This window comes from Zonotrichia albicollis, chromosome 10, assembly GCF_047830755.1.
Source record: "Zonotrichia albicollis isolate bZonAlb1 chromosome 10, bZonAlb1.hap1, whole genome shotgun sequence".
NCBI classification, from domain to species: domain Eukaryota; kingdom Metazoa; phylum Chordata; class Aves; order Passeriformes; family Passerellidae; genus Zonotrichia; species Zonotrichia albicollis.
The window spans coordinates 8349942-8376403 of NC_133828.1; the positions used below are offsets into that span (position 1 = coordinate 8349942).

At 37.3% G+C, this 26462-nt stretch overlaps 1 protein-coding gene across 3 annotated transcripts in view; it reads left to right on the forward strand.

Annotated features, from left to right (window-relative positions):
• DPP10 (dipeptidyl peptidase like 10) overlaps positions 1 to 26462 on the forward strand; it is a 435086-nt gene that overhangs the window by 355198 nt on the left and 53426 nt on the right. For all 3 annotated transcript variants that reach the window (XM_005487922.4, XM_005487921.4, XM_074547941.1), the window contains exons 6-7: positions 18592 to 18644; positions 18744 to 18825. In XM_005487922.4, the coding sequence (XP_005487979.2) occupies positions 18592 to 18644; positions 18744 to 18825 (135 nt within the window). The remainder of the gene's footprint in view (positions 1 to 18591; positions 18645 to 18743; positions 18826 to 26462) is intronic.

Below are 26462 nucleotides of genomic sequence, written 5' to 3' on the forward strand. Positions count from 1 at the left end.
TCCCCTGCTGGCACTGTGGCCATCCCTCCCACAGCACTCACTGAAAGCATGAGAAAAGAAAAACAAGAGATGTGCTGTTGATTTGTGTTTCAGTAGTTAGGGCATGGCCATATGGGATGCAGGACCAGGCACTTGGGATGTCCCCCTGGGGTGACTGAGTGAAGGTAAGAGTCCTTAGAAAGTGCTTCAACAAAAAGGAGAGGGAAAACAAGGGAAAAGACAGTCTGTCTGTGGGTGAGAGCAGGAATCACTTAGAGCAGTGAAGGTTAAAATGTTGTCTCTTCTGCCCCAGCATTCAAAAGCAAGGTTAGCTGTGACCTGGTTGACCTGACAAATACTCAGTTTATGAGAGTTAAAGAAAATATTAGAATTGCCCTCCTGGCCCTGATAAAAATTGCTGCAGGGAAGGAGCTGATGTAAAGTAATTGTCACGATTTTTAATCTCTGAAGACATATGGAAGATTGACATGATCCGTAAAACTGGAAAGGACAGAGTGGTTTTCCCCCAAAAGAATAAAAATAGGATTTCCTATTTTTATTGGGAATTTTGGTGGAGAAATGGAGTAAGATTGATTTTTTTTGAGAGGAGTTAAACTGCTTGAAAATACCTAGAATTTAACAAAGAGTAGGTAACTGCCAAGATCCATCTGTAAAGTTCAAATCATAACAAATCAGTTTAATTTCTCTACAATTGTACAGAAAAGCTGGTGAGTAGATAAGGAGTGAGTGGCCATGGTGGTGTCACCAGGGGGAGATGAGGAAATGTGGTCTGAATGGGACCATCATAATTAAAGCAGATTGCAGTTCTGTGCTTGGAGTGAATGCTGGCAAATAAATGGTTCACTGTCAAAAAAGATGGATTTATATCTCATAGGGCTCTGGCCAGAGACCAGTAATATTCAGCATTTTGATAGTTCAGATAACAGAAAAGGGAATACATCTATTTAAATTACCAGATGGTATCGAAGTGGGTTACCAGCAGCCTCAGGAACAAAATTAGAATCGAAAGATATATGAAAAAAATTTGGGAGAAGTGATTTGTATATGCAGGTTTCAATTCAATAGTTACAACTGCAAGATCTTACACTTCCTAGGGAATAAATCTAGTAAACAGATATGTAATAGGCAGTGTATAGTCAGTAGTACTGTGTAAAAATATATGGGGATATGGGTCAGGGAACAAACTAAACATGAAAGTAATATCCTATACTTTAGGACAAAAAAGGTTTCATACTTCAGTGTTTAATAATGTGTTTTTTGTAGGACATAGTGAAGCCTTAAAAAGAATATTTTGGTCAAGAAAGAACTGAGTTTCATTAGCATCAGCAGGGGGAGGCTGGGGATACAAGTCTTCAAGTATGTAGCAGATTCCTGTGTACAGTGAGATGATTTTGTGGTAGGACATTAGATTAATTTTTTAGCCAGAGAGATTTTGGTTGGAATGAAAACAAACATTTGTAAACCATAAAATAGTTTAGAATAGAAAGCCAAAATATTTTTTTTAGAAAGTGTGTAGAATTTCCATATTTGGATGCTTTTGTAACCTGATTAAACCCATTTCTTCTCTGTGCTTTAGTGGCAGCTCATTCTGTCCTGAGGTGAGGCTGGTTCTCAGATTTTTCTCCCATTTTTCCATCAGGCGTTGATATTTTGAGTACTAAATCCCACACTGCTTAGTATTGCAGTCCCCTGCTCAGTCTGTTTCAGTGTAGGGGATAATCCAATAACAGAGAAAGTCTATTTATGCACATCTTTGAGACTTAACAAATTCCCTTTTCCTATTGATTGCAAAACCTGTTTAGGTTGCATTAAGTATGACCAGAATGTTGATAAGCTCTTCTGCATTATCAGGCAAGGTGGAAAAATTCCTCTTTCTTTATTACACTGAGCTCTCTTGCATTAGCATGTTAAAGAATTCCAAATTAAGCCAAATCTGATACTGTGGAAGAAAACCACATGATTGGTAAAATCAGGTGAGTAGAGGAGTAAAAATATTGCCCAAAGTAATTTAGAAGATCATGAAGTAGTCACTGTTTGCCTTCAGACCTAAGTAGAAAACTTAATTTAAAGCTAATATTCTGTAATGGAAGTTATTAATTTTTGGTGTTCTTCCTAATGAAAAATAACATACATAATTTGCTATATTGATATAATATAGAGTTATAATGATATAATATAGTGTTATAACTTGGTTCTAGCTGGCTCTAATTTTTTAGTACTCGAAAATTTTTAAAATAAAGTTGCGTATGAGAAGTCCACTCAAGAATGTCAAGTTTCAGATTTTGGGACTTTTTTTTCTAAAAAAGGGTGGTTTTACAGCTTACATACCGCAGTTTAATACTCAGAATTAATTACATGCTCATTTAATTAGAAATGGAATAATTTGTCAGTGTTAGAAAGTTCAAGTTAACTTGTAACTTGCTGCTAAGGCATTGTGCACAGAGCAGTCTACCCAAACCACTTCATTTCCTACAGTGTGTTTATGGAATATAATGCACCTCTTTGCTGTGTGATAAATACCCTGGAGAAGGTTGTTAGAGAATTAAATGTGCTATTATCAGCCTGGAACAGAGCAGATAACCTTGCTGTACAAAGCATTGCAGTGTCTTTATCTCATCTCTGTGCTGCAGAGCTGCAGTCACCAGCCCAGGATTGCTCCAGGAGTTCTGTGCTCACATCAGCTGCAGGGAAGGCCAGGGAATTTCAGTGTTTTATGCTGCAGCTAATGATGGGATAGGGGAGATCCATTCAGCCAGGAGCCTTAAGCAGCTGGAACAGGAGCTAGATGGATTTAAGGGGAATAAAGAGGATATTTATTGAAGAGACTTTAAAGGCCGCACCCTGGCAGTACTGGAGCCTCAGTTGTGGCTCTGCTGGATGGCTCCAAGATGGGAGCAAAAGAGGGCTCGGTCACAAGATCTCACATTTTGAGCTAATTGTCCAACCATAGCTCCAGCCCATGAAGTCCCATCCTTCTTGTTTTTCTCTCTTCAGTCCATGTTGTTTATGCTCTTGGGCCTGAGATCCGGATCATTTGTCCTTGGGTCCCTGGCTAGAGAAGGAATTGTTGTGCCTGCCTACTTTGTGAAGAGAGCTCACTATATTATTATATGAAACCCATACCCACACACCAAAGCAGCACAGAATCTGAAGAAAATAAAAATCTAAAACCTGAAGCATCAAGATCAGCTGCAGAGGAAGGCCAGGGAATTTCAGTGTTACATGATGGACTAGTGAAGATTCATTCAGCCAGGAGCTGTGCCAGAAATGCAAGTGGAGCATTAAAAGGGCCTGCTTGGGAATAATGGAAAATGCAAGTTCTCCTGGATAGAAGTAGTGGTAGGATCCCAGGTTTGAGTCCAGTTGGATCAGCTCCACCAGAACTGATGTTAAGGGAGCAGTCTTGTGTGGGAAGCTCCATCAGTTAATAATGGGAATGGATGATGAGGAAGTTAAAATTTCTTCGAGTGAAGCAGATCATTAGCTGCCTGATTAACTTTGCATCTGAACTACTGATAGAGAAATGTCTGCTAAGAGAAAGAGCTCAGGTGCAGTTAGTTACATGTGCCTTAGATGTCAGGTACCACTGACCTAATTGGGACAAAAAAAGGAGGAAAAAAGGTATGAGAAAAAAGAAGTGATATCTAATAAGTTCTTAATAGACCCTTATAAATTCCTAGCCCACTAAATGAATATGCAATTAATCATATAACTTGCACCCACCTATAAACCAGTTGCTGGCTACAGAGGTCTGGATGTGTCCTCTATTACCTTGGTAGTGCTGTGCTTGTGGGGCGCCTTGCTCTTACTGATGATCATTCTTAATATTGAAAAAGAGAAAAGAATTATCAGCTTTTTACCAAGTACTGACTGTAGGGTCACATTTAATGTCATTCCCAAAGCATTTGCCAGTAATCCATACATGTCTGTGTTCATTTAATATTAGCTGGAATGGGAGTGGTGCATAGTTAAGGTCACTCCACAAACCCTTATCAAACATTTATTTGTTTAATGGAAACCTGCAGTCTATATGTGTGAAATAGATGCCTGAAATGGCTCTTTGTGCTTTGTGAGGATATCTGTGCTCTTTACAAATTTCAAAAAATGAAATTTTTTGTTACTGAATTTAATCAGGGAAGATCCAGATCTTGAGGAAGTGTTGAACCAGTTACACCACTCAGTCTTGGGCACATAACCCAGTGCAGACTACACTTACACACTCTGAGAGGGGGTGGATGTGCTGTGAATCCTGTCCCTCCTCCACATCTACAAAGCTTTGCTGCTGGCATAATCTAAGCCAGGATTTGTATCCTTGAAAGAATCCTGGATCAATACATGATTCTGTATATTTTTTTTTAATCTCAGCTTCCTTATTGAATTTATAGTTCTTACAAGTACAATTTAATTAAAGGGTGTTGAGTAGGAGTCATTCAAACTACAGCACCATTATTGGTAAAGGAAATCCTGTAATGAATTTGCTAAATTGGTGATAATTTTCTGTAAGGGAAGAGGAGCTTTCAGGGAACTTGATGTCAGTATAAAGATCAAAGGGCTGTTCTCCCTCTTGAAAATGTGGCCTATTGTGCACCTCTTATAACAAATAAACCATATTTTTTAAAAACACAAAAACCAAAAAGCCAAAAGACAAAAATATTTTAAAAGGAGATTTAGATGTTCAAAGTGGAGGGAGTAGTGAACAGAGATGAGAAATCATTACAGCAACTGAGAATCTGGCCAGTGGATTATAATCAAATACACACTGCTTAGTTAAAAATCTAAGCAACTCAATTTGATTCGAGTCAATATTACTTTTAAAAGAACACAAATGTGAATTTGACTAGGTAGTTCCTCATATTAAAGGAGCTTAAACAATTTTATAACTCCCACTTGCTTAAATTAAAAAATAATTGATCTGTTTTTACTCATTATGTACATAATCATTTTAGGTTTAATCATTTTATTCTGCACACTGAATTACAAAGAAGATGAATTAAATATCAAATAAGTGTTATATTATGGAATTTGCTCCACTTGAGTATGTGAGAAGAATATAAGCACTTTATATCAGGTATTTCATATAAAATCTCTTGAATTTCATTGTTTTGATTAGAATGGCTTTAGAGCACATGGAAAGAGGAGTGGTAACAATTTCTGTGGTTTTATGGGTCACATTTATGGAGGTATTTGAGTGCCTAAAGATGCAGCACCAGAGATGTTTTTTTAGAATCATGCTGGAGGTGTGCATCTCATTGACTTATCAGTATCTCATTGACTTCATCTGATATCTAAATGTATCCATCTTTAGAAAGCTTAGGATTCTATTCCCCACTTTTTTTTTTTTTTTTTTTTTTTGCAGAGAAAGCACTAAAATTATGTCAAATAAGGCCACAAGACAACCTTGGTGTTATTGTTGTTCCTGCAAGAAAGCTACAGCCTAGAATAATCTGCTGAGTTTATAGCCTACACTCATGGGCTGGTCACTGCTCAGTTCATCTCCATGAACAAAGAACTCTGTAGGGTTACATAGTGCAAAGAACTCAAAGTCTGCAGTTTGATTTTTGCTTATTTATGGATATATGTGTGTGTGTGTATATATGTATATATGGCACATTGTGAGCATATATGTCAAATTAATAGCAGTGCATATTTAAAGTGACTTCTTAGTTGTTCCTGGATACAAATCACACATTAATGAACTAAACAAACTTTACAGAGATCAATAAAAAGATTTTCATCATAGATATATTCTTCTAGCCACCTCTTTTTAGATACATCCATATCAAAGGTGGGAGTAGTCAACATGATTAGGCAGTAATCTGTTTTTATCAATACCTAGATTTTCCTAATAGATGATTCCTTCTTTCAAGAGTATTTTCCTTGCACAAAATTCATAGGCAGAGCTTTTTTTAAAAAAAAATTAGTTTTATTCACTGGAGCAAACTTTATCAAAATACAAACATCCCTCTGAAGATCCTATCACTATCATGTTCAACTTAGTAGATAGAATTATAAATCTATTAGAAATTAAGCCTGCTGACCAGAAAAAACATTGCAAAATGAATGTTCTGTATAATAAATCATAGAAAGTTCTGGTTTGTTTATCTAACTTTTTTTTTTTTTTAAATTTCTGTGAAATCACTAGCTTTCTCACAGATATTTTTTTTTGGATCACTATAGAAGCTGAGAAAATGTGCAAGTGCTCTGTCAGGAAGTTTTGAAAATTGGCTTGTAGCCCACACAGTGGTGTAAAAAGAACAAATCCAGCTGAGTCCTTAACTTGATATAGTGAAGCTGGAATGGGTTTGCCATTCTTAAATAAGAAACAATATCTGATGCAATTCAACAAGTGGTTGATATGTTCTTTGACAAGCTATTATGTACAATCAGAGCACAAAATAATTCTCTGGGAAATATTCAACATCAAGAACAAAAGTAGTAGTTAAATTATTTTTAAAATAGAACAAATGTTTTGTAAGAGCATTCTACAAATTAGAAGGATGAACACAGATTCTAAAAAAAATTAAATGGAAAGAACTCCCCCAACCACCTCCACTTTATGAGTCACTTCCCCCTACAAAACAGAAATAAGACAGCGAACTATCAAGCTAGCTCCTTTATCACTGGAATCTGGAATTGCTGCTTCTCATTAAACAAGTACCTGCACAGGCTGCCCCTGTGCCTTTCTATTAACATAAAATTACTTAGCCTGGAGGGAAATGGTCAGCCTGACCCAGGTCATTGCTTCAAAATGCTAAGGCAGAGTTTTCATTCACTTGAAACACCTCTGTACAGCATAATTGAATCCACCATGCCAGTGGATATCAATGGGGATGGTTGGCTCTGTTTGACTCTTAAGAAGTAATTCGTTAATCCTGTGGTGGAAAACTTTACTCCAGGGCAAATGTCCAAAGATAAAAACAGGCTGTGTGTTTTTCAAATAATTTAACCATCCTGTCTCACGGTCCTTTTCTTATGCACTGCATGGCAGGGGTCTCTCCCACCTGCATTATGCACGAGGAAACCATCCCATCTTTCTCACTTTGGCCCCATTCCTGGCTCCCTGATCACAAAAAAAAGTTGTGTGACTGCCTCTGACTCGGCCAACAGGACAGTTGGGAAATTAGACAAATCTGCTGGTGTTGGCATTTCTCAACAGTGCTGAAAGGAGTGTTGGATAAGTGGGTTTCTGTAAATGAGAGTTAGCAGTTACTTTGGTACAAATAGAATGAAAGAAAGGTCTTTTAAAATACAGACATAGAGTTGAAATACCTTGAAGTAGGTGGAAAAGACTAGACCTTTATGTAACTGTCCCAGAGAAATGTTTTAAGCTGTCTTTGTTGCACATCACTCTTTAAACCAAGCTTCCATCTCAGGCTATGAGGAGCACAGATAGTGTGACAGACCTAACAGATCAAATGGTTGAGTCCAATTTTTAGAGAAATATTAAGATATGCCCCGTTATTATCCAATTTTTGTGTTCTTTTTAAGTAAGGACAAGTCTTTTTGGGTATTTGAGCATGAAAGGTTTAGCGTGGGGTCTTAGGCAATAAATTAATGTTCCAGTGAAGGCAGTCAACCACCTGCACAAATTTAGCCTGTATAATTCTATTTATTATCTGCAAATATAGCACCAGATTAGATGTGTCCTGGAGAGATGAGTTTGGTGTGAGGTATTCATCACTTTGTTACAGCTTCTTTGAGATCACCACGAAGTACTCCCTTGTACTAAATGAATAGCTCTCTTATCATGACCTTTTAATCACTTCATCATGAAGAGGTCTTTTACTTGCTACAGGAGTCTACTTCATGATACCACCATCAAAGGGACTGTAATATCATAAAATGGCCACAACAGAGACCAGTACAGAAATGTGGCACAATAAGAGAAAATTAGTGAAGATAGACCTAGTTGGCTGCAAGCAGCATCATGGCTTGCTAATGGGAAGTGCTGGAGGGGATAACTGGCTGTGAGCTCCATTGTTGGGAACTGCACCTGGAGGTGATATTTTGCTCGATTTTGTAACAGGGTAGTGGAACAGAAGGGGAACAGTGTAAGCTTGCTAGCAGGGCCAGCAGCGCCAAAGAAATCATGGAGATGTGGGAGATGAATAGGGCATGACCGAAAAGGAAGTTTAAAGACCAAATTTAGCTGTAGTGATACTTGCTGAACTTACTCCTATGGAAAAGATTTTCTTTTCATGCTGTATTTAAAACATGAAGATGCTGGAGTTCACACTGCAGTGAAGAACTGATGTAAGAAGGGGGGAAGTCTAAATTGCAGTGTTCAGATTATTTGAAGAGTTTAAACAGGGTTTCTGGAGAATGACTTGGAGGGATGGAGTCCTGGCCATGTTGGTTGCCTGGAATCATAAAGGTTTGATTGCAGTACAAGAGCACTTTGAACACACGGATTTCAAAAGTAGTTGTGAAAGCTGTTCATAGCTCAACCAACTGGCAGAAAAATACTGAGAAATAAACAGTCATTTTATCATGGAAACTTTATAAAGGGCTAAATAAGGTATTTGCTGCTAGTAGTATACAAAGATTCCCTGGACTCTCCAACACCCAGAGCTACTATTAAAGATGTCTTGATGTCACAGTGGGAGATAAGGAGAGAGGACGACTTGACACAAGAAACCCAGTGCCTTCCTGCTGTTCCATGTGTCATATCCACACTAAGCAATTATTGTTGATAGTCATCAAGGCAGTGAAAGGCAGGTAGTTCACGTACAGGTACTGAACTGTCAGATTGCTTAGAAAACTGTTTCATTCATGTCTTTGATCCTCCAGAAGAGAAAGGCTCTAGGTGCCGGTGTGTTCTGCCTGGATGCATTCCTCAGTTCCCTGAGCCTGTGTGGCTGCCACCATGCCCACAGACTGCTGGTCTGCTTGCTGCCTTCCCTCCCTGCTGCCTGTTCTCCTTTCATCTGAGCCTCTTCATTTCCAGCCCTTTAAGGGTCTCAGCTCTGTTTTGTTCTGGATTTGTTCTTTCTTTTTATTATGTCTCTTTTCTCCCATCCTGATATTTTTAGCCCTGTCTTTTTGTCTTCCTTCTTTCATCTTGCATGCTTGCTGGTTTAGCCATCTGCTTCCCTCAGCCCAGTTTTCTTTTCCATTTCCCTTTCCATTTCTTCAGACCCACAGGCCATTTATCTCATTGCTTCTCCTTTCTCCAGCTCCACAGGGTCTTTTCATCTCCTCATGCAATTTGTAAGCAAACAGCAGATGAGCATCCGGTATCTGCTCGCTAAGTGCTGCCCGAGTGACTCAGATTGTCTGGGGAAGAAAAAGAGATATTGAGACTATAGTCTTTACTTGAAAATTGACTCATCACATGCTTTGATTTCCTTTTGTATCCTTATCATTTCAGTTCTGTTTAGCTGTGTGCTCAGAACCTGGACATTTCATTTATATAGAATGTTAATTTAGAAAATATTTTCTCAATGTTTTTTTAACTTTTTTGGTTTTTGCATCATATTTCACATGAATCAGTTTATGCATATTTTTGTAAATATCACAACATGTAGAAGTGTGTGTCTTCAAAACAAGGTGGCGTTTTTTTCTGCATTTGGAAATTTTCTCTTTAGCAATCTGTTTGAATAAATACAATTTGTGACTCACCACGGAAAAACTAAAAATAAAACCAGGCCTTGACTTGTTTCTTTCTTCACAGTATCTCAAAGAGCAATTAAGCCATCTCAGAACACTCTGAGAACACTTGATGAAGCTTTGCCTTTAAGAATCAGTGTTTTAAAACATTTTGTTTTCAGTTAACAATTTTCAATATGTGTGGAGATACTCAATCCAAATTCCCTGTTGCCTTTTGTGTGAGATATAAGTAATCCATAGGACCTTGTAAAGAGATCAGACTGTCTAAAGTGTCAGGCAAATTAAAACACTTAAATGAATATTTTTCTAAGACAGGTTTGGATTCTCAGGTGCATTGACCACAGGCAAGCACCCTCACCAGTCTCATATTTCCATGGAGATTAAGTTCTGGTTGTGCTGTCAGAATTTATATCTTTTGTTTCCCCTTATGCTTGTTCAGATCAAAATACACATGCACACTCTAAAGCTGCCAGCAAATCAGTTCAGGAAAAGAGAAGTTTCTATAAATCCCCAAATACTTATAAAGTCCAAATTTTGATCACACTGAATATGAGTATGAGCATAAGCTTGAAAAGGATGTGCACGTATCTGTGTATCAATACAAAAAAAAAAAAAAGCACATATTATGCTTGAGGCTTGAGATTTACCAGTTTCACTGTCATGTAACAATGATTTCAGTGCAGTCATTCCTGGTTTTTAATGCTGCAGGTGAATAAGCCAGAAAAAAACCCATATAAATTTTTGTCGTAAGTCTCATCGAATCTCATACAAGACTCAAGAAACATATTTTACGTGGTAGTGTAACTAATAGAATTTCAAATGACACTGATATGTGAGGCTTTGAGAAGTGGCAATGCAGAGCATTCTTTCTTGAATAATTCACTCGTCTGAAGTTATTATATATTCAAAACTGATTGAGTTGCATATCCAAATGATGGTCTATCAGCTGTTGATGTAGGAGAAGAAAAAGAAGTTTCTGCATTTATTCTGAACTGTGGCTTGTATCACATTACTCTTGGTTATATGAACTGAGCTTAATTGATTGTGATTTAATTTACATTCTGCAGTGGATGTCTTTTTCTTGAGATAATTAATCTTGCTGAAAAATTCTGTGTGAACAGTTGAGGCTCTAACAGATTTTCTAGAGGTGCATTTTTGTTTAGGCTTCCTTGACAGCCTTTTTTCTTACAGATAAATTGCATGTCTCAGAATGTCTTGCCTTTATATTTATTTTGGTTTGGCAGCATATAGTTATTATGGCTGGCAATATTTCATACCCCAAAGTATTAATGTTAACCATAAATAACTACCAATGATATGCAGTGGTTCTTATCAATCATGAGAAATAATCAATGCTGATTGAAGCAAATAAATATGATGCTTTTCAAAGTTATAACCTTGTCATATAACTTCAGTGCTCAAATGCATCAAGTGCTATCTTAAATTAACTCTGCAATTATATGCAGAGTTTTTAGAAACCAGATATTTCACCAAAAAAAGCCAAAATTGCACAAGACTATATAAAGATTTGGACATTAGTAGTGGTAAAATTTACCTCTATTTTGTTTTTGCTTCCAGAATTGGGTAGAAATAATAGGATTTGCAGATGGATAGCAGTTCATCATCTCAGTATTGCAGATTCCTCAGTTGATTGTGCAAAGACTTCACTCTGAAACCAGTTGAAGAACAAGTTGTGTCAGATTATTTAAAATGCAAAGTCCCCATTGCTCTCTCTATCCCAGATATAATGAATATGAAATCAGTCATTAACTCATGTGGCTTAACATACTGAATCTAACAGCAGGAAAATATCAGTTAAATGCTAGAGCTCCAAGAGCAAAAGGTGCCACTTCACTGGTGTGTGAATCATTTCTGGTGTGTGTCCCAAAGTGGGCTGAGCTTTGGTGTCAATGCACAGTCTGAGCTCTCACTGTGTTTGTTGCCATGGCATGAAATCAGCAGAATTCCAGTCTTTAATCAATATTTTAATGAATATGCAGGGGCCATCACTGATTGGTATGGAGTGTGGCTTTTCAAACTCTTCACGAATAGCACAGGTGTTATCCAGTGGTTTCATGTCCCTCTGTGGCTCAGAATTCAATGCTGCAGAGCTCTCTCCTCACCTCTTACACGCCCAATGAACCAGTTATTTGAAACCCCACCATGGCTGTGCCATGTTCAATCCCATTTAGCACCAGTTCCTATGCTGGAGAACTCATGGAGTCAGAGTGGAAAGGCAAAGGGGGAACATTTGAAGTGAATGATTACAGAATTTTAGAGAAATTTGGATTTCATCATAATGTTGTTGAGACTATTAACATTATTAATTTATTTAGCACATAAATTGCAAAATGGATGGAAGCTTCATCCAGCAGCTGTGCTTTGCCTTTGGCAGTAGTCATGCTGCTCCTAATTTAATCTTATTAACTCCCTCACAGGTTTTACTAACGGGGTGCTGAACATCTTGCAATACAAAGATAAGAAAGGAATATATCTTTATTGCTTTGTGATCAGCACATTAGATACTGATTCCATTCTCTTTGCACTGCAGTCCCTACAAGGTCATGTGTCTAAAGGCTCATAAAAAGGAGATGAGGAATAGGAGCTGGTTGTGTGAATGTTAATCTGGTTTTTTGGAGAGCAAGAAGTTGCTGCTTGGAATCCTGATGGCATTAAGCAAAGAGTACCCCCGCCCACTGTAACTCATTTGCTTTCAGCAGTCTTCCAATGGAGGAAGTTTGGCCACAAATAATCTGGTGTTCTCCAGATGTATACCAGAATAAGGAGCTTGTACATGACATTAAAAGAACTGCTGAAAGCTTTTTCTCATTTTCATTGCTGGAAATTTGAATTACACCAGTGTTCTCTGAGCACAATTGATAGCAAAATATCACTAACTATAGGAAAAATTATTTCAATAATTCTTTTGCATAATTCTTTACATAAATAATAGACATAGTATTTGTATAATTTAGTATAATTTATATAGGCTGTGTTTTATGAAGGGGAGTGAACTTGAATATATGTTAACTTACTTAAAATATATAATACAGTTATTTTTCTGGCCACAAGCAAGCTGTATTTATATCAGTAATCCCTTCAAAAGATCTCCATAACCATCCTTTGGCTTATTGTGTCCCCTCGTATTCTCTCCACTCTGCATCTGGTCCTTTCTCAATATTTGTACTCCTGGCATGTTCTGGATATTCCATTTTTCTTTCAAGATACTTGTATCCTAAAGGCAAAATAGGCAGCAATGTATGTTTACATTTCTTCTTCTAAATTGCAGTTCTGAGCCTTTAGTGGAGGTTTGTTAGAGATTTGGGTTTTGAATGAGATTCTGTTTGTCATTGTGTGGGTACTTCACTGCATGAATGGCAGATGAATGATGAGTTACTTTTTGCTTGGCCTTCTAATCACTTTACCACAGCAAAGGCTTTTTGCTTCACTTTTCAGCATAAGTAGATTTTTCAGTAATTCTTCAAATGCTTAATTCAACTGTAGAAAAGAGGATAAAGGCAGAATCCCAGCATCTCCTGTGACAGCAGCATCTCCTGTGGCTGGCACCCACTGGGGCAGTTTGGAGATGTGCCAGCCCATTTTACTGATGCATTATGAAAGATCTTCAAAAGTGAAAAGGGCCACGGGTGAATGGAGAAGTGAGAGTCCTTGGCAAGCTGTATTCCTGTTTACCTCCCTGCTTCACTGTGTCCTGCCCCCTGATTTCTGGGTTCACATGCATTTTGTGACATGCACTGTAATGCAGGTTGTTCATTTTGAAGGACCACTTTTAGTTTGAGGTATTCCCTTTTTTTCAGCTGGGCTTAGGAATATTTGTTTCTCCCTAACATTGTTGTTACAGATGTGGTGGCCTGAAGGGATAAACAAGACAAGATTTGTGGGAAGAGGTAATATCTTTTATTAGGCCAACTGATGTAGCTGGAAAAAATACAAAAGGTTTCAGGCACAGAAAACCTTTTCCAGGTCAGGTTCTCTCATAGCTTTGAACTTCCTAATAATTAACTTGTACCTGTGAAGCAATAAAAGCAGTTTTTTGATATTTCTTTTTTTTATAAGTAATACTGTTTGAGAGGCATCCATATATTGCAGGAGTTTAGACTTTACCCAGCTAAGGTTGATTATTTTGTGCCCAAACCTGATTGAATTCTTTTACTCATAGAACAAGAATATAGTCATTGTTCATTCACATTAGTAGTCTCATAAAATACTAATTTTATTTTTCATGGGATCAGAAGCGTAAATTAACCCATAAAAGATCTGATATCTCACTCTTGAATCAGAAAGATCTGCATGGTTTTGAACCTTATCTGAGAAGCTGCCTTTCTTTTCAAATCAGGGTATGTGTTTGGAGATAAGTGGGATGGGAATGATGGCAAACACTGCAATTTCAGTTATTTAATGAGTCTCTGCTACCTTTTTTTTTTTCACTAATGGGAAGGGTATGGCTTTTAAATAGTGTGTTCTATTTGCTATGTTCAATACAAATAGATGGATATCCATGCTGTGTGCAAGACATGGACACCATTTGGCTGTTAAGCTTTGGAATAACTGAAAGTATTACTGCAGGTGCTGAAATTTTCAATGTATTTCATATCCTCTCAGCTTTTATAGTTCTTGCACAGACTGAGTGCTTTAATGCCCTGTGAGATGCCTTATTGGAACCTGAAAGGGGAATTTACAGAGTGTAGCAGCACTGAGAGCTGCAGTGAGGAGTTCAGATTGTAGGTGTCTGTTTGAGTGAAAACAAAAATACAGGACAGACACTCCACTACCTTGCAAAAAGCTGTGCCAGCAAGAAGGCATCATTACTGCTCTAAATAAATAACACATGAAAGAATGTAATTGGTTTATAATACAGGAAATGGATAAAGGATGCATCAAGGTGTTTGGCATGCCCAGGCATTTTGGGATTATAGCACTGCGAGGTTCTAATGTCATCAGCTCTCTTCCATTTCCCTGGAGCTGAGAGCTCTCATCACACCATAAAAATACTGCTACTGAGCTTTTCTTGGCAGCTTTTTAGCAAAAACACTATTCTGCTGAGAAATGTTTTCCAAATTACCCAGGGACAGTGAACTGGATCTTTTCTGGAACGTTTTGCGGAATTTGTGGAGTGTGTTTGGCAGAGTGTGTAAGGCAGTTTTCTTGCATCTTGTTGGGCTATGCACTGAGTTCCATGGAATTATTTCACTTTTAGAACCACAGAAAGAAAAAATAATTCCTTGAAAGGTAGAGAATAAAGGACACATGAAACTCCAGAACTAAACTGTTGAAAGAATCACACCTTCATCTAAACGTGTCATCTAAAAGTTCAGATCATGATTGATAAGTGTGTTTTTTATTGTTGGCTGTTAGCTGAGTAATAGATTGTTATTTCAATACATTTTGACTGGAGCAATTTGTCTTGAAATACTTTTGGCACCTTTTTCTTTTAGGTCCTTTGTAATGGAGTTCTGTAATTTCATTTTTTTCATACACAAATGCATCTAACTTTTTCAGTGTTGAGCAGCACCAGATGAAAGCTTGTCATCACTTTAAAAGAATGAATTCAGAAGAAATATTTAATATGCAATGGTTGTTACTGACTGCATTCTGTGGCAAAAGAAAAATTAAATAAATTGTACTGAGGGGGAGGTATACTGTCTGTCTGATCTAAAAAGGCATTTTCACATTTCTTAACATTGCAGGGAATATTTTCCAGCTTATCATAATAGAAGCAGGCAAGTTATTTACTTGCCAGAAAGGCCTGAATCCTAGCAGGCATACATGCCACATCTGAAGTTAAGGCTCCTTACAAAACCCAACCTTAACATCTATAATTATTTTAATAAATTATCCCAGACCATTTTCCTCTTTTTGTTTTCCTCAGCTGATATGACAGAAATTGCTGTAGAAATTGCTGTAATTAATTTAATATTTAAAAAGGCTTTTTCTCTCCTATATTGCTTTTTTTCTTACAGATGTTTTGTGTGTCCATAGTCATTAACTAATTCTCTCTGTATGTAGAGGATGAGTAATTTTCACTACAACCAAACCCTTTTCCTCAGTTTCACATCTCTTATTTTGCTCAGTTGGAGCTATTCAATGTCCATGTTTAAATATTAATCTTCATTCAGTCTTTTGATAGGACCTCAGTTAGAAGGTGTGGAGTACAAGGAATGTCTGAAAACATTTTGGAATATGAATGGCTGCACTTTGTGTTTGACTTGCACACAGTAGGCAGCCTTCACTGTAAATTCACTGGGAGAGGGGTCAGTGCTACCTGAGCTTTTGCCTGGTTATTGGAATAAATTGCCAGGTTGGTGGTTTTTTTCTGCTTAGTGCACATCCTACAGTTCAGAAGCTGCAGGGCATAATTCCCCAAATTCCCCAAGCCTCTTCCACAGAGGACACAGCTGGTGGCTGTGTGGGAGGTTTGATCCTGATATTGAGAGGGTTCCTGCCACTCCTCCCTGTGCTGCCAGACATGTGATGGTGTTGGGGAAGGGCTGTGTCCCAGCTTTGTGCAAGAGGAAACCAAACAGGTTGAGCCTTTGTACAAAACTACAAGAGCTTCCTAAGCACTTTCTATAAGAGCCAGACTAGGAAAAGAATTATTTCCTACATCCTTTTTTGTTGATTTCATGTGGACAGTGATTGTGTTTCAGTGTGGCACTTGTAAGCAGGATGAATTAGGAAGCTTGCTACTTGTAATTTATGCATGGTGTTCCTGATAAGAACTAACAGTAATGTGAGTAAATCGAGAAAAATGTCAGCATCCTGTCTGAAAGTGACCTCACTGTAGTGTTGATCTCCACTAGAAGTGGAGCACTTTCCACTTTTTTTTCAACAGATATTAATGTTTCTGCATAAATGTTTAGACAGAAATGTTACACAAGGCAGGAGCAGAGTTTCCACATGATATATGAAGTGTTGTTCTTGTTGGTACAGTATATTTTCTGTTTAAGCTGCCAGAATGACTTATTAGTTTAGCATTTCTTGTTGAAATATATTCTGTCTAATAATTTACTTTTAAAATATTCCTATTCAAAATATTTATCGAGCCTCCACACATTATCTTTGATACAATTTTCCCTTTCCCCATAAGGGCAAGAAACCCATTTCTCTTCTTTGTAACTGGCTGCTGGCAAGTGCCCCTCTGGGCAATCTCTGGCAGTGCACACCCTGTGCAGGAACCACCATGATTTAACCATTTGTCTCTACTTCTCAGAAGAGGCTGGTACCTTACATGACAAAACAGTTTCTCTTAAGCTGTATTATAAAATATAACAATGTTTGGGGCATACTTATTAATATATGTATGATTCTTACTGAAGCAACAGTTCTGATGTTAAACACAATAGACTTGGAAAATGGAAATTATTTTTGTCCCAAAGGGAAATTTTATAGAAGGGATATTCAGCTGTTGCACAAAGTAGGGTTACTAATCTTAGAAACCTTTGTGGGATTCTTGCTGTATCAGCCAGCAAAGATGTGGGGCATGCTAAATTCTTGGCACTTGTTGGCAGGGAACTAATAATGAGAAGGGAGTCAGTGGAAGGATGTTTCACATGGCTCTGTTATTGAATGGCCTCCAGGGAAAATAACAACCTCTGAAACCCTCTTGTGTGCCATAGTGGCAAATTCCAATGGCTCTGTCCATGAAGGACTCCCTTTGCCTGTTCTCTTTGAAGGAGACACTGAAAGGTTCCCAGAGCAGAAAATTTTCCCTGAAGAGCTCCCAACATATGTAGCCACATCAAGATTTTGGCTTTACAGCTGTAGCTGTCCCCATCTAAATGGGATTAGCCTGTCCAGAAAGAAATCCTCCACATGCCAAGCAGAGATGCTGTAACTGTAGACATGAAGCTGCAGTAGGTCTAGAGGATGTTATCTAACATTTTTTTTCTGACAGAAATTTCCATTAAACAGATTTTTGCTTAGTTTAGTAATAATTAGTGGCAAATGTATTTCATATCCCAAGACCATGAAGCAATTTCAAATCATATTAAAACTAATACTATGGAATTATAATACTTTCATAACACGAGACATAGAGGCAGAAAATGAGCTAGGTGAAAACCAATCAATCCTGGAAGAGAGCAAAATGTCTGTTATTCACTCTGGGTGTATAGACTAATGTTTGACTGGAGAGAATGTGTAATTGTTTGCTTTGATTTGAGCCCTTTGGTGTGATGGTCCATCACATTACACACTGTAAGTGCTCTTCTGTTCTGTTTGGAGAATACTACAGGTTTTGAATTCAGAAGTCTCTGGTAACTTGCTGTTGTATGAGAAAGGTTTACTGAAAAATAGTTCTTTCTTTTATCCAAAATGACAAAAAACCCTCAACAAACTTTTCCTGAAAAGCAAAGAAAGTCAGCCAAAATCAGACCAAAACTTATTTAATGAAAGCCACAGCAAACAGAGTCCCTCTAAGTACAGAGGTTTTCTGTTCTGTGAGCCATACCTGGGAGTCCTTCAGGCTGTTCATAGCAGGTGGTCAGAAAAATACCCCATGAGCCTGTATTGTTCTGCATTTCAAGTACAATAATTGTGATGCCTGTGCAATCATTTTGACACAGCTTGATGAAGAAAAAAATTGGTTTTTTCCCCCTAATGTATATTCTCAGTGGGGTTTTTTGTTTGGGTTTTTTTTTTTTGGAGAATGGCGGGTGTTGTTGTTATTGTTGGCTTTTTTTTTAATAGGAATGCAGATTTTTCTAATTGGGACTTTTTTGTGCAGTTGTACTGTTACAGTGGCTGGTTAAATTAACAGGTGAGTATGTGTGTCCTTCCTACAGCTTTCAAAACCTGATTCAGGTCTATTGGTTATAATTAATTCAGTGGAACCTTCTTTCAGTAATAAAAGTGTCAGTGTTTACAGGGGTTGAAGAGTCTGACTGCCTTCATGGTAGTCCGTATTTAATCCTGTATATTGTCTAGTAATCCTTACATTTTGTTTTTTGTTTTTTTTAACAGGTATTTCATTATTCTTACACAGCTTCATATGTGATTTATAACATCCACACAAGGTAGGTCACATTGTTTTTTCCATACCATGTCATTGTCAGTGGCTCTATGCATGAGGTGGTGCCAGTGTATTCAAGTAAAAATGTTTCCCTTTTTTCAAGGGAAGTTTGGGAGTTAAACCCTCCAGAAGTAGAGGATTCAGTATTACAGTATGCAGCCTGGGGTGTTCATGGACAGCAACTGGTAAGCACAGTCATTAAAAATGTATGGACTTCAGACAGACTGAGGTAAAAAACAAAACTGAAAGCTTTAAAATAAGTTGTCATGTATTTCTGCACCATACTAGTGTGTTCCTATTACAGCTTTTAGAAGAGCTCTATTTGTTTGTTTATTTTTATTAAAAATATGTTTTTCCAGGCTGACCCCAATAAGCAAATGGTACAGTTGTTGAAAGAATCACACCTTCATCTAAATATACACTCAGGTGATTTTCAGGATAACCATCTTTATGGCAACTGCTGTGTGGGAAGGAATGTTAAAGGTGAAAGGCAGTTTTCTTTTAAGTGCAATATCAATGAAAACTGTGGGCAAAAGCAAAAGCTTAGCATCCAAATGTGATGTGATGGACTCATGAAAAGTGATGTTATTCATTTCAGTATGAAAATTACTGCCAAGGTCAGCTGTGCTGCATTGAATTCATAATAATTAAACAAGATGCCATGTTTCATGTACTATATTTTCTCCAGAAGTTTTACCATTTTTAATGAACATTAATCATCCATGGTCATCATAAACAAAGTCAATATAAGAAGAAAAAAATTGGGGATTTAGAACAGCATTGATTTTGAGCTGACCTGTGTTGGTTGTTGAAGGCAAGAGACTGATTAAATCTTCAGTTCTGCATAAGAAATTCAGATAATCATTGTTACAGTGTTCTAATAAGCTCATTAATGCCCCCAGGCATGGTCCCAGGGCCTCCTTGCACATCCAGCTTGCTCATGCAGAGAGGCTGAAAGCTGAATGTCTAGAGAATGTACCCTGTTGCTTTATATCATTCATCAAGATGATTGGAAAGTAAAAAATGTTTCTGGTTAGAATGTTTTGCATTAAGGAAGTGGAGGCTGATGAGAAAAAGTAATTGGAACATGCTTGGTATGTTTTAATAATTAACCACATTAATTTATTAATAATGAGACCTTGGCAACAGGATTAGTGGAAATAAATACATAGGTTATTTACCAGGCAGCATTATGGAATGTGGCAAACCATGTAGGTTGTAGTAGAAAGGAGAAGAATTTGCAAAATTGAACAGATTTAAGAAATACTTTAATTAAATTTCAGTTTGTAATATTCCTCTGTACTGGACAGAGGATCTGCACATTTGTCTGTACTGATCAGAGAATCAGTAATCTGAAGTAGAACTAAAATGGAATGCAGTGATTACTGAGAAAATATTTTTTTCATTTTGTGAGATGTCTCGTAGGAACAGGGTCAGATTTACCAATAATAAACCTCAGAAAAATAAATCAGAATAATGCTGTCTTTATGTGGTTTTGCTTAAATGTTATTCTGAAAATATGTATGGATCCTTTCAGATACAGGCACAGGTGGACTCCTATTACATTTCAGAACTGCAAAAAAATAGGTGGTCATTTTAGGTACAACCTTAATCATCCAAATTTGAAAACATTGGCATAATTCATACTTGAGCGAGGATAACATTACTCATCTTTGTTAATGTCCCTAGTAAAGTTAATGTCACGCTTTAAAAATATCTGCTCTACTGTGGGTTTTATGGTGCCATATGGACTGCAGAATTAGGAAATAATAACTTTGAACACAAAATCTTCTGTGCACTCTGAATGGCACTCTGAGTGTTGCCATAGAGATGTACACCTGCAGGAACAGTCCACTGAAGGTGATTTTAGGAATGCCAATTAGAAGGATGTCCTCTTGAAGCTCTTCATGTGGCAGGAGGAGGTTTCCAAAGTGACAGAAGTGCCTTGCTGCATTGCCCTCCCACTTCAGCAGCAAGCCAAAACTGTAGAAGGAGCATGAATGAATAAAGAGTGTTGTGAGTAATGGTTGTTGCTGCTGTCCAAAGGAACATCTGCCCCGAGCAGAAGCAGGACAGAGAGTTCAGTCCAGCAGAACAAGTTAGGCAGAGGAAAGATGTGTGGCTGAGGACCCATTGCCACGATGGTTCTGTTATAAAATTCGTCATTGGAACAAACACTGGATTAGTGGGCTTTAGTAAAATAGTACAGGAGGCAAACAGCAGTGAAACAGGACACAGGGGAAGGCATAAAGGGAGAGATTCAATTATGAAAATCCATCAGTAGCTATCAATGGAATGTACCTGGGTGCAAAAAAAGCTGCAGTCTCATAGACCCGTGCTGTCAAACACACTATGAGTGGTTTACCTTCCTGAACAAATCTTACATCTCTTTTCTGTGGAAATAATGATAATTCATGAGTAAAACAAGCAATGAAATACTTACTCTAAATAAAATAATCATAGTGTATTAACCTGGGTAATAATTTCCAAGAGCCATTCTCTGTAACTGAAGAACAAGCGGAGAACAGTTGGAGAAGAGATTAATTTTATATACAAAAATTTGATGTAGAAGGACCCATGACATGTGCTGTGTGCCATCACAGTGATAGAGTGTATGTAGTTCTCTGAAGTGATGAGGAGTGTCCCCCTTCATCTGAGGTACAGAAATGAACAGCAATACTATAGCCAGGACTGGTAAGCAAAAGTAGCACAAAACGTGAAACATGAGGTGCAGGTATGTCTGACTGAGCCAGAGATTCCCAACTTTATACTCTAACTATTTGGAAAATCCTGGATTAAATCCAAATTGTAGTGGGATAACACATTGACTTGGATCAACTATTTTTGATAGGCTATAGTGTAAAACAAGATGTTTCCAGTCCACAGTTCTGCAGATCTGTTACAGTGCAGCCTACATGGTTATCTTAAAGTAGTCCAATGAGGAGGAATTGGCAAGATGTTCAAACAGATAATGTAAGGATTTGAAGGGGAAAAAAAACAGGAAGGAAAATATGTATGAAGCCACAAACTGCTTATTGCACAGATGGAATATGGCTCAGGTGAAATCAAGTATCTGCAGTATTTTACATCCTTGTGGAAAGCATGCATCAGTTTAAGTTTACTGTTAGGGATAATTTCAGGGACTGTCTGATGGGCCCCAGAGCATGCCCCATGTGGCTATGAAGAACACACTAAGTTTTCTGTCAGATGCCAGGTGACTGAGCCACAGTACCATTGTTTGCCAGCTACCACAGTGGTTGCAAGTTATTTCAGTTCCTTGCTATTTACCTAGAGTAGAAGGTTTTGTAGTGATTAAGAGAAAAGCTCAGAGAAACATCTGCTGCTTGACTCATGACATTTTGGTGGTGAAATTGAAAATGTTTGCCACTGGGGAGAAGAAACTTTTATCTAATGAATTAATGTATCTTAAGGTCACATAGTTCTTAAAATGGGAACCTTTTTCAAGGTCACACTCTTTAAAATGCTGCCTTTTAACTGTGTTAGAACTGTGCCAGATCTAAAATACCATTTCTGTGTCATAGTATGTTGGGGAGCTGTTAATCTATTTGCCAAACATTACTCATGTTTGATTGAAGTTGTGCAAGTCATTAGTTGATTATCTCTTTATCTCACCTCCATAAAATCCATCACTGCAGCATCAAGTAATTCCAGGAAAGGCAAACCCAACTAGAGATCTAATTTGTTTCATCAACATTTTTCTGCCTCCAGTTTATTGATTAAAAACCTCACTGCTTGTGTCTGACAAAGAGCTATCCCATACCTGGTGGGAAGGCTTTACTGAGAAGAAGAATGCTTTGGGGTTTTTAAAGGGTCTCTGTTGTTGAAATACCCAGGTTTTTATCCAGAGGTTTCCCTTCTTGAGCCTTATCTTCTCCAGCAGTTTGTAGCAAAGGTTTTCATGTGTTTGTGCTAGACCTGGCTTGTGTCTGACACAGGGGAGACAGCTCTGGATGTGTCTGTGGGGATGTATTGCAAAAGGAGCCTGGATATCAAAGTTCAGGCTGGAGATGTCTCCAGTGTTTGCAGCATTGTATTTGTGTTTATTAACACTCTTGTGTTCTTCTGCAGTGCTCCATGTTATACAAATAGTTCTGACCAATTAGTGAGTGGGCTACATCAACTAGCTCCCAGTGAAGCATGGTTAGAAGCTTCAGTTTGAAGTACCTTTTTCTCAAAAGTTATACATGTTTTTTTTTCCTGCCTTGGTGGTAGTATGTGTTGTTTATGTTGTATAAAATACCTTATTTCACTTTATTCTATGAACATACATCCATGCAAATCACTTGCCTTTGTATTTATGATAGATGTTTTGTGTTATTTGTTGAAGTAAGCTTGTTTTTCTTTTGATATATTAAGTGATTCTGAGGGGAGTTTGAGTTACATATTTGGATGGATCAGTATAAATAATGATCTATTGACTTACAGATGAATGTCCATGCATAAATTAATACATATTTTAACCAAACAGAATTCAAGAAAATGGTAAAACTATCCAAAATACTAAAGAAAAACATTTTTTAGAAGCTTTGACAAAGATTGATGCTACCAACAAAATATAACAGTATCAAATGGTAGGACTGAAGATGATCTTTTACAATACTTTGTTTTAATTTAGGTCCTCATTGAGTCGAATTAGGCTGTATACACGAAGAACAATTTGGTGACTGTAGCTGAATTGTGGATTCAGGATGTTCTCATCAATTTTTAGAAAGTAATTTAAATATTAGAAATCTATAAGTTGCCCTCATCTTTCAAAAAAAAACAACAACAACAACAACAAAAAGGTTACTCACAAATAATAGATTTAGAAGCTGAAACTTTTACATAAAGAATGAAAAAGATCCAGTGAAATGGACCTCACCTTTTATTGAAACTACCTAAAAAACAGAAATACATCTGAGCAAAATCTGCTTTAATTGCTGTTAATAAGTGTCCCATTTCAATAACTCTCTGCCCTTTTGCTCTGTGATCAATCATCATTTCTTTATCCTTTTGTCATTGAGGGCTTCAATTTTCCTTCACCCCCACCAATACCTATTGCCCCACAAAAATGCAAATACCTCTGAGACTGCATTAATGTGACATTACCTTACAGAAGCCTTTTGTCAACAGTTTAGCCTTTTTTCCAATGGCTTTCAAAGATTGTTTTAGATAAGACAAATAGTGCACCAGCAAAGTTCTTTGATGTTGTATTATTCTCTATGTACTCAGATAAGCACTGGACTAATTCTAGCAGATGAGGAATTAGCAGGATTGTTCTTGGGCAGTTACCTTGCTCAACACATGCTTTAACAGCCATTACTTGCTGAAAGCTCCATTTACCATTTGGTCTATCAAGGTAATGTTCAACTGCTATAAAACATGGTAATTTATCTTTCTGTAAAATATTTGCCATGTGTTTTCTTTTTGCATAATTAGTGCTGTGGGTACTTGGCACCCCCTCCTGGCAAGAACACTTGCATATGCAAATGAAGTAAAAGCTTAATTAATGCTAATGAAGTAAGTCCTAAATAAATATATTTCTTCTGCTTTTTTTTTATCTGCAAAGTCTTCTGCTCTTTTGACTTACTGTATTTTAGATGAGTAACTTAAAATTACATATGGAAATGTCAAGGCTTTATTTCATCTTTCCTTTTAATGACTATGCTAATGAGGCAAATGGCAGTGAAACTGAGAGCAAAATGTCTGCTGGAATTTATTCTGAAAACTAGAAATAAACAAGAACACTTCAATGTGACATTAACCTCAGGTATGATACCTCATTTAAAATGCATGAGGGGTGCAATTACCAAACTTTGTAGTTCAAAGCACATTTGGAGGTCCTTTGTCCTGCTGAGGATGTTTCTCTGAAGGAAGGGAACTGTGATTGAGCATTGCCCACCCAGCTGAGTCCACAGAAGAAATGGAGTTACCCAAGAGATTTAGTTAAAGTCTCTTCCTACTAAGCTGCTGCTACACACTGGATCTTTCTCTTGGATTTGTCAAACTACCATTGTAAAATCTATATGGTTTTTGCCTTTTGATTTAAATTATTTGATTAAATCTGTTCTTCGAAGAAAAAAAATAGTATGAGTTGCTCTGAAGATATTCTACTGAAATGTGAATTTCCAATATGAATTTTTGAGTGCTTACTCAACATAAATATGGATTGAAGGAGCATTTAATGCATGGTCTCTAGTTCCAAAAGTGATACTCAGTCTGAAAGCTTCCCATCTCACAAAAGGGGAATGGAGAATGCAGCCAGAAAACGCAGGCAGTTTGGCAAAACAGGAAAAAATACAGTTTTACTTATGAAGGATGGATATATTCAATAAAATTTTTCTGAGCTCTAGGGACCACTACATTATAAATGGAACATTATAAATGGAACATTATAAATGGGGCAAGGCTAAGTTGAGCAAAGAAATTTCTTCATCAATTTTCTTGGTGAAATACAATGAATGTATTCTAGTATCAAAGGCAGTTTAAAATGATGAGTATTAAGGGTTAGAAATTGCTGGCCCTTTGTGGGAATACCCACTTGGCTATATCCAAAAGAGGTGAAGAAATAATGAGAAAATCATATGTTTTATAGGGGCATTATTCCTCTACCACTGTTTTTCATGTGAAACAGTAAAAGGCCCAGCAGCTTTATAGTGAATAAATCAAGAGAGGAGATAAAAGATGTTTCCTTTTGCTGGTTCTTGTTCTGTTATCACTGATCTAGCATGCAGCTAATATTTGAGTCAGTATGAAAGCCCTGCACACTAGTAATGTGATTTTTTTAATCCAGAAGCAAATATATTGGAAATTTGATATATCACTGTGCTAAAACTCAAATTATTTTTTTTCACATGGTTACTTGTGTGGGTGTGTGTGTATATATATATATATATGTATGTATGTATGTGTATTTGTTTACTTACAGTCCCACAAAGACACAGAAACAAGTATAGACACACATGTTTGATAGGAGCAGTCCTAAGGACTTTTCCATGCAGCAGCCTGCAGGGAGCAATGAAAACAGCAATTTGCACCTCTCATCATGTTGTTCAACATGTCTGTGTGTAACAAAGCATGTCTGAATATTCACACTTCCGTCTGTTAGCTAATATTAACTGCAAGTCCAATGGCTCATAAAATAAGGCTGCTGTGCTTCTTGGGTGAAAAATGTGTGGCTTTCTGTAATGCAGAAACATGAAAACTATATTTCAGAAGTCTAAAATTCTTTGGAAAGAGACACTCATAAAAACTGTGAAGCAGAGATTGAAATTTGATGGAATCCTTAGCTAAAGTAAGAGTTGGAAAAGATTGGGTTTTATTATGGACTGTATTTCTATATAACTCCAAAATCCTGCCCAAAACCACTGTATGCTTACCTGTGTCCCTGGACCATATAATCATGTACTCACTTAATATTCAGTGTTTAAAAAAAAGATGCACCACAGGATGGGATGGAATATTTATCATATCCATCTTTTGGTAATGTAATGTAAACAAGTTTTATCTGGCAAATAGAAAGAAAGAGTAAAAAAAAAACCCAAGAAAGCAGCTATATTCTATGCTCCTTAACACCTTGGAAAAGGAAGATTCCAAAGAGGAAGGCATCCAAATGTCAAAACAGAAGACTTTGAAGGTTTCTAATGCCTTTCTGGTTCAGGTTATATGGCAGAGGTTCTAATCAATTTGAAACAGGACTTTTACTTGCCTTTTGTAAAGTGTTTGCAGAAGACATGTAAAAGACTTTGGAGTTTCTGTGATGGTACCAGTGGGTTCAGAGTTCTGCTAGGAACAGGTTGAAGTGGCAAACTCCGCCGAACTC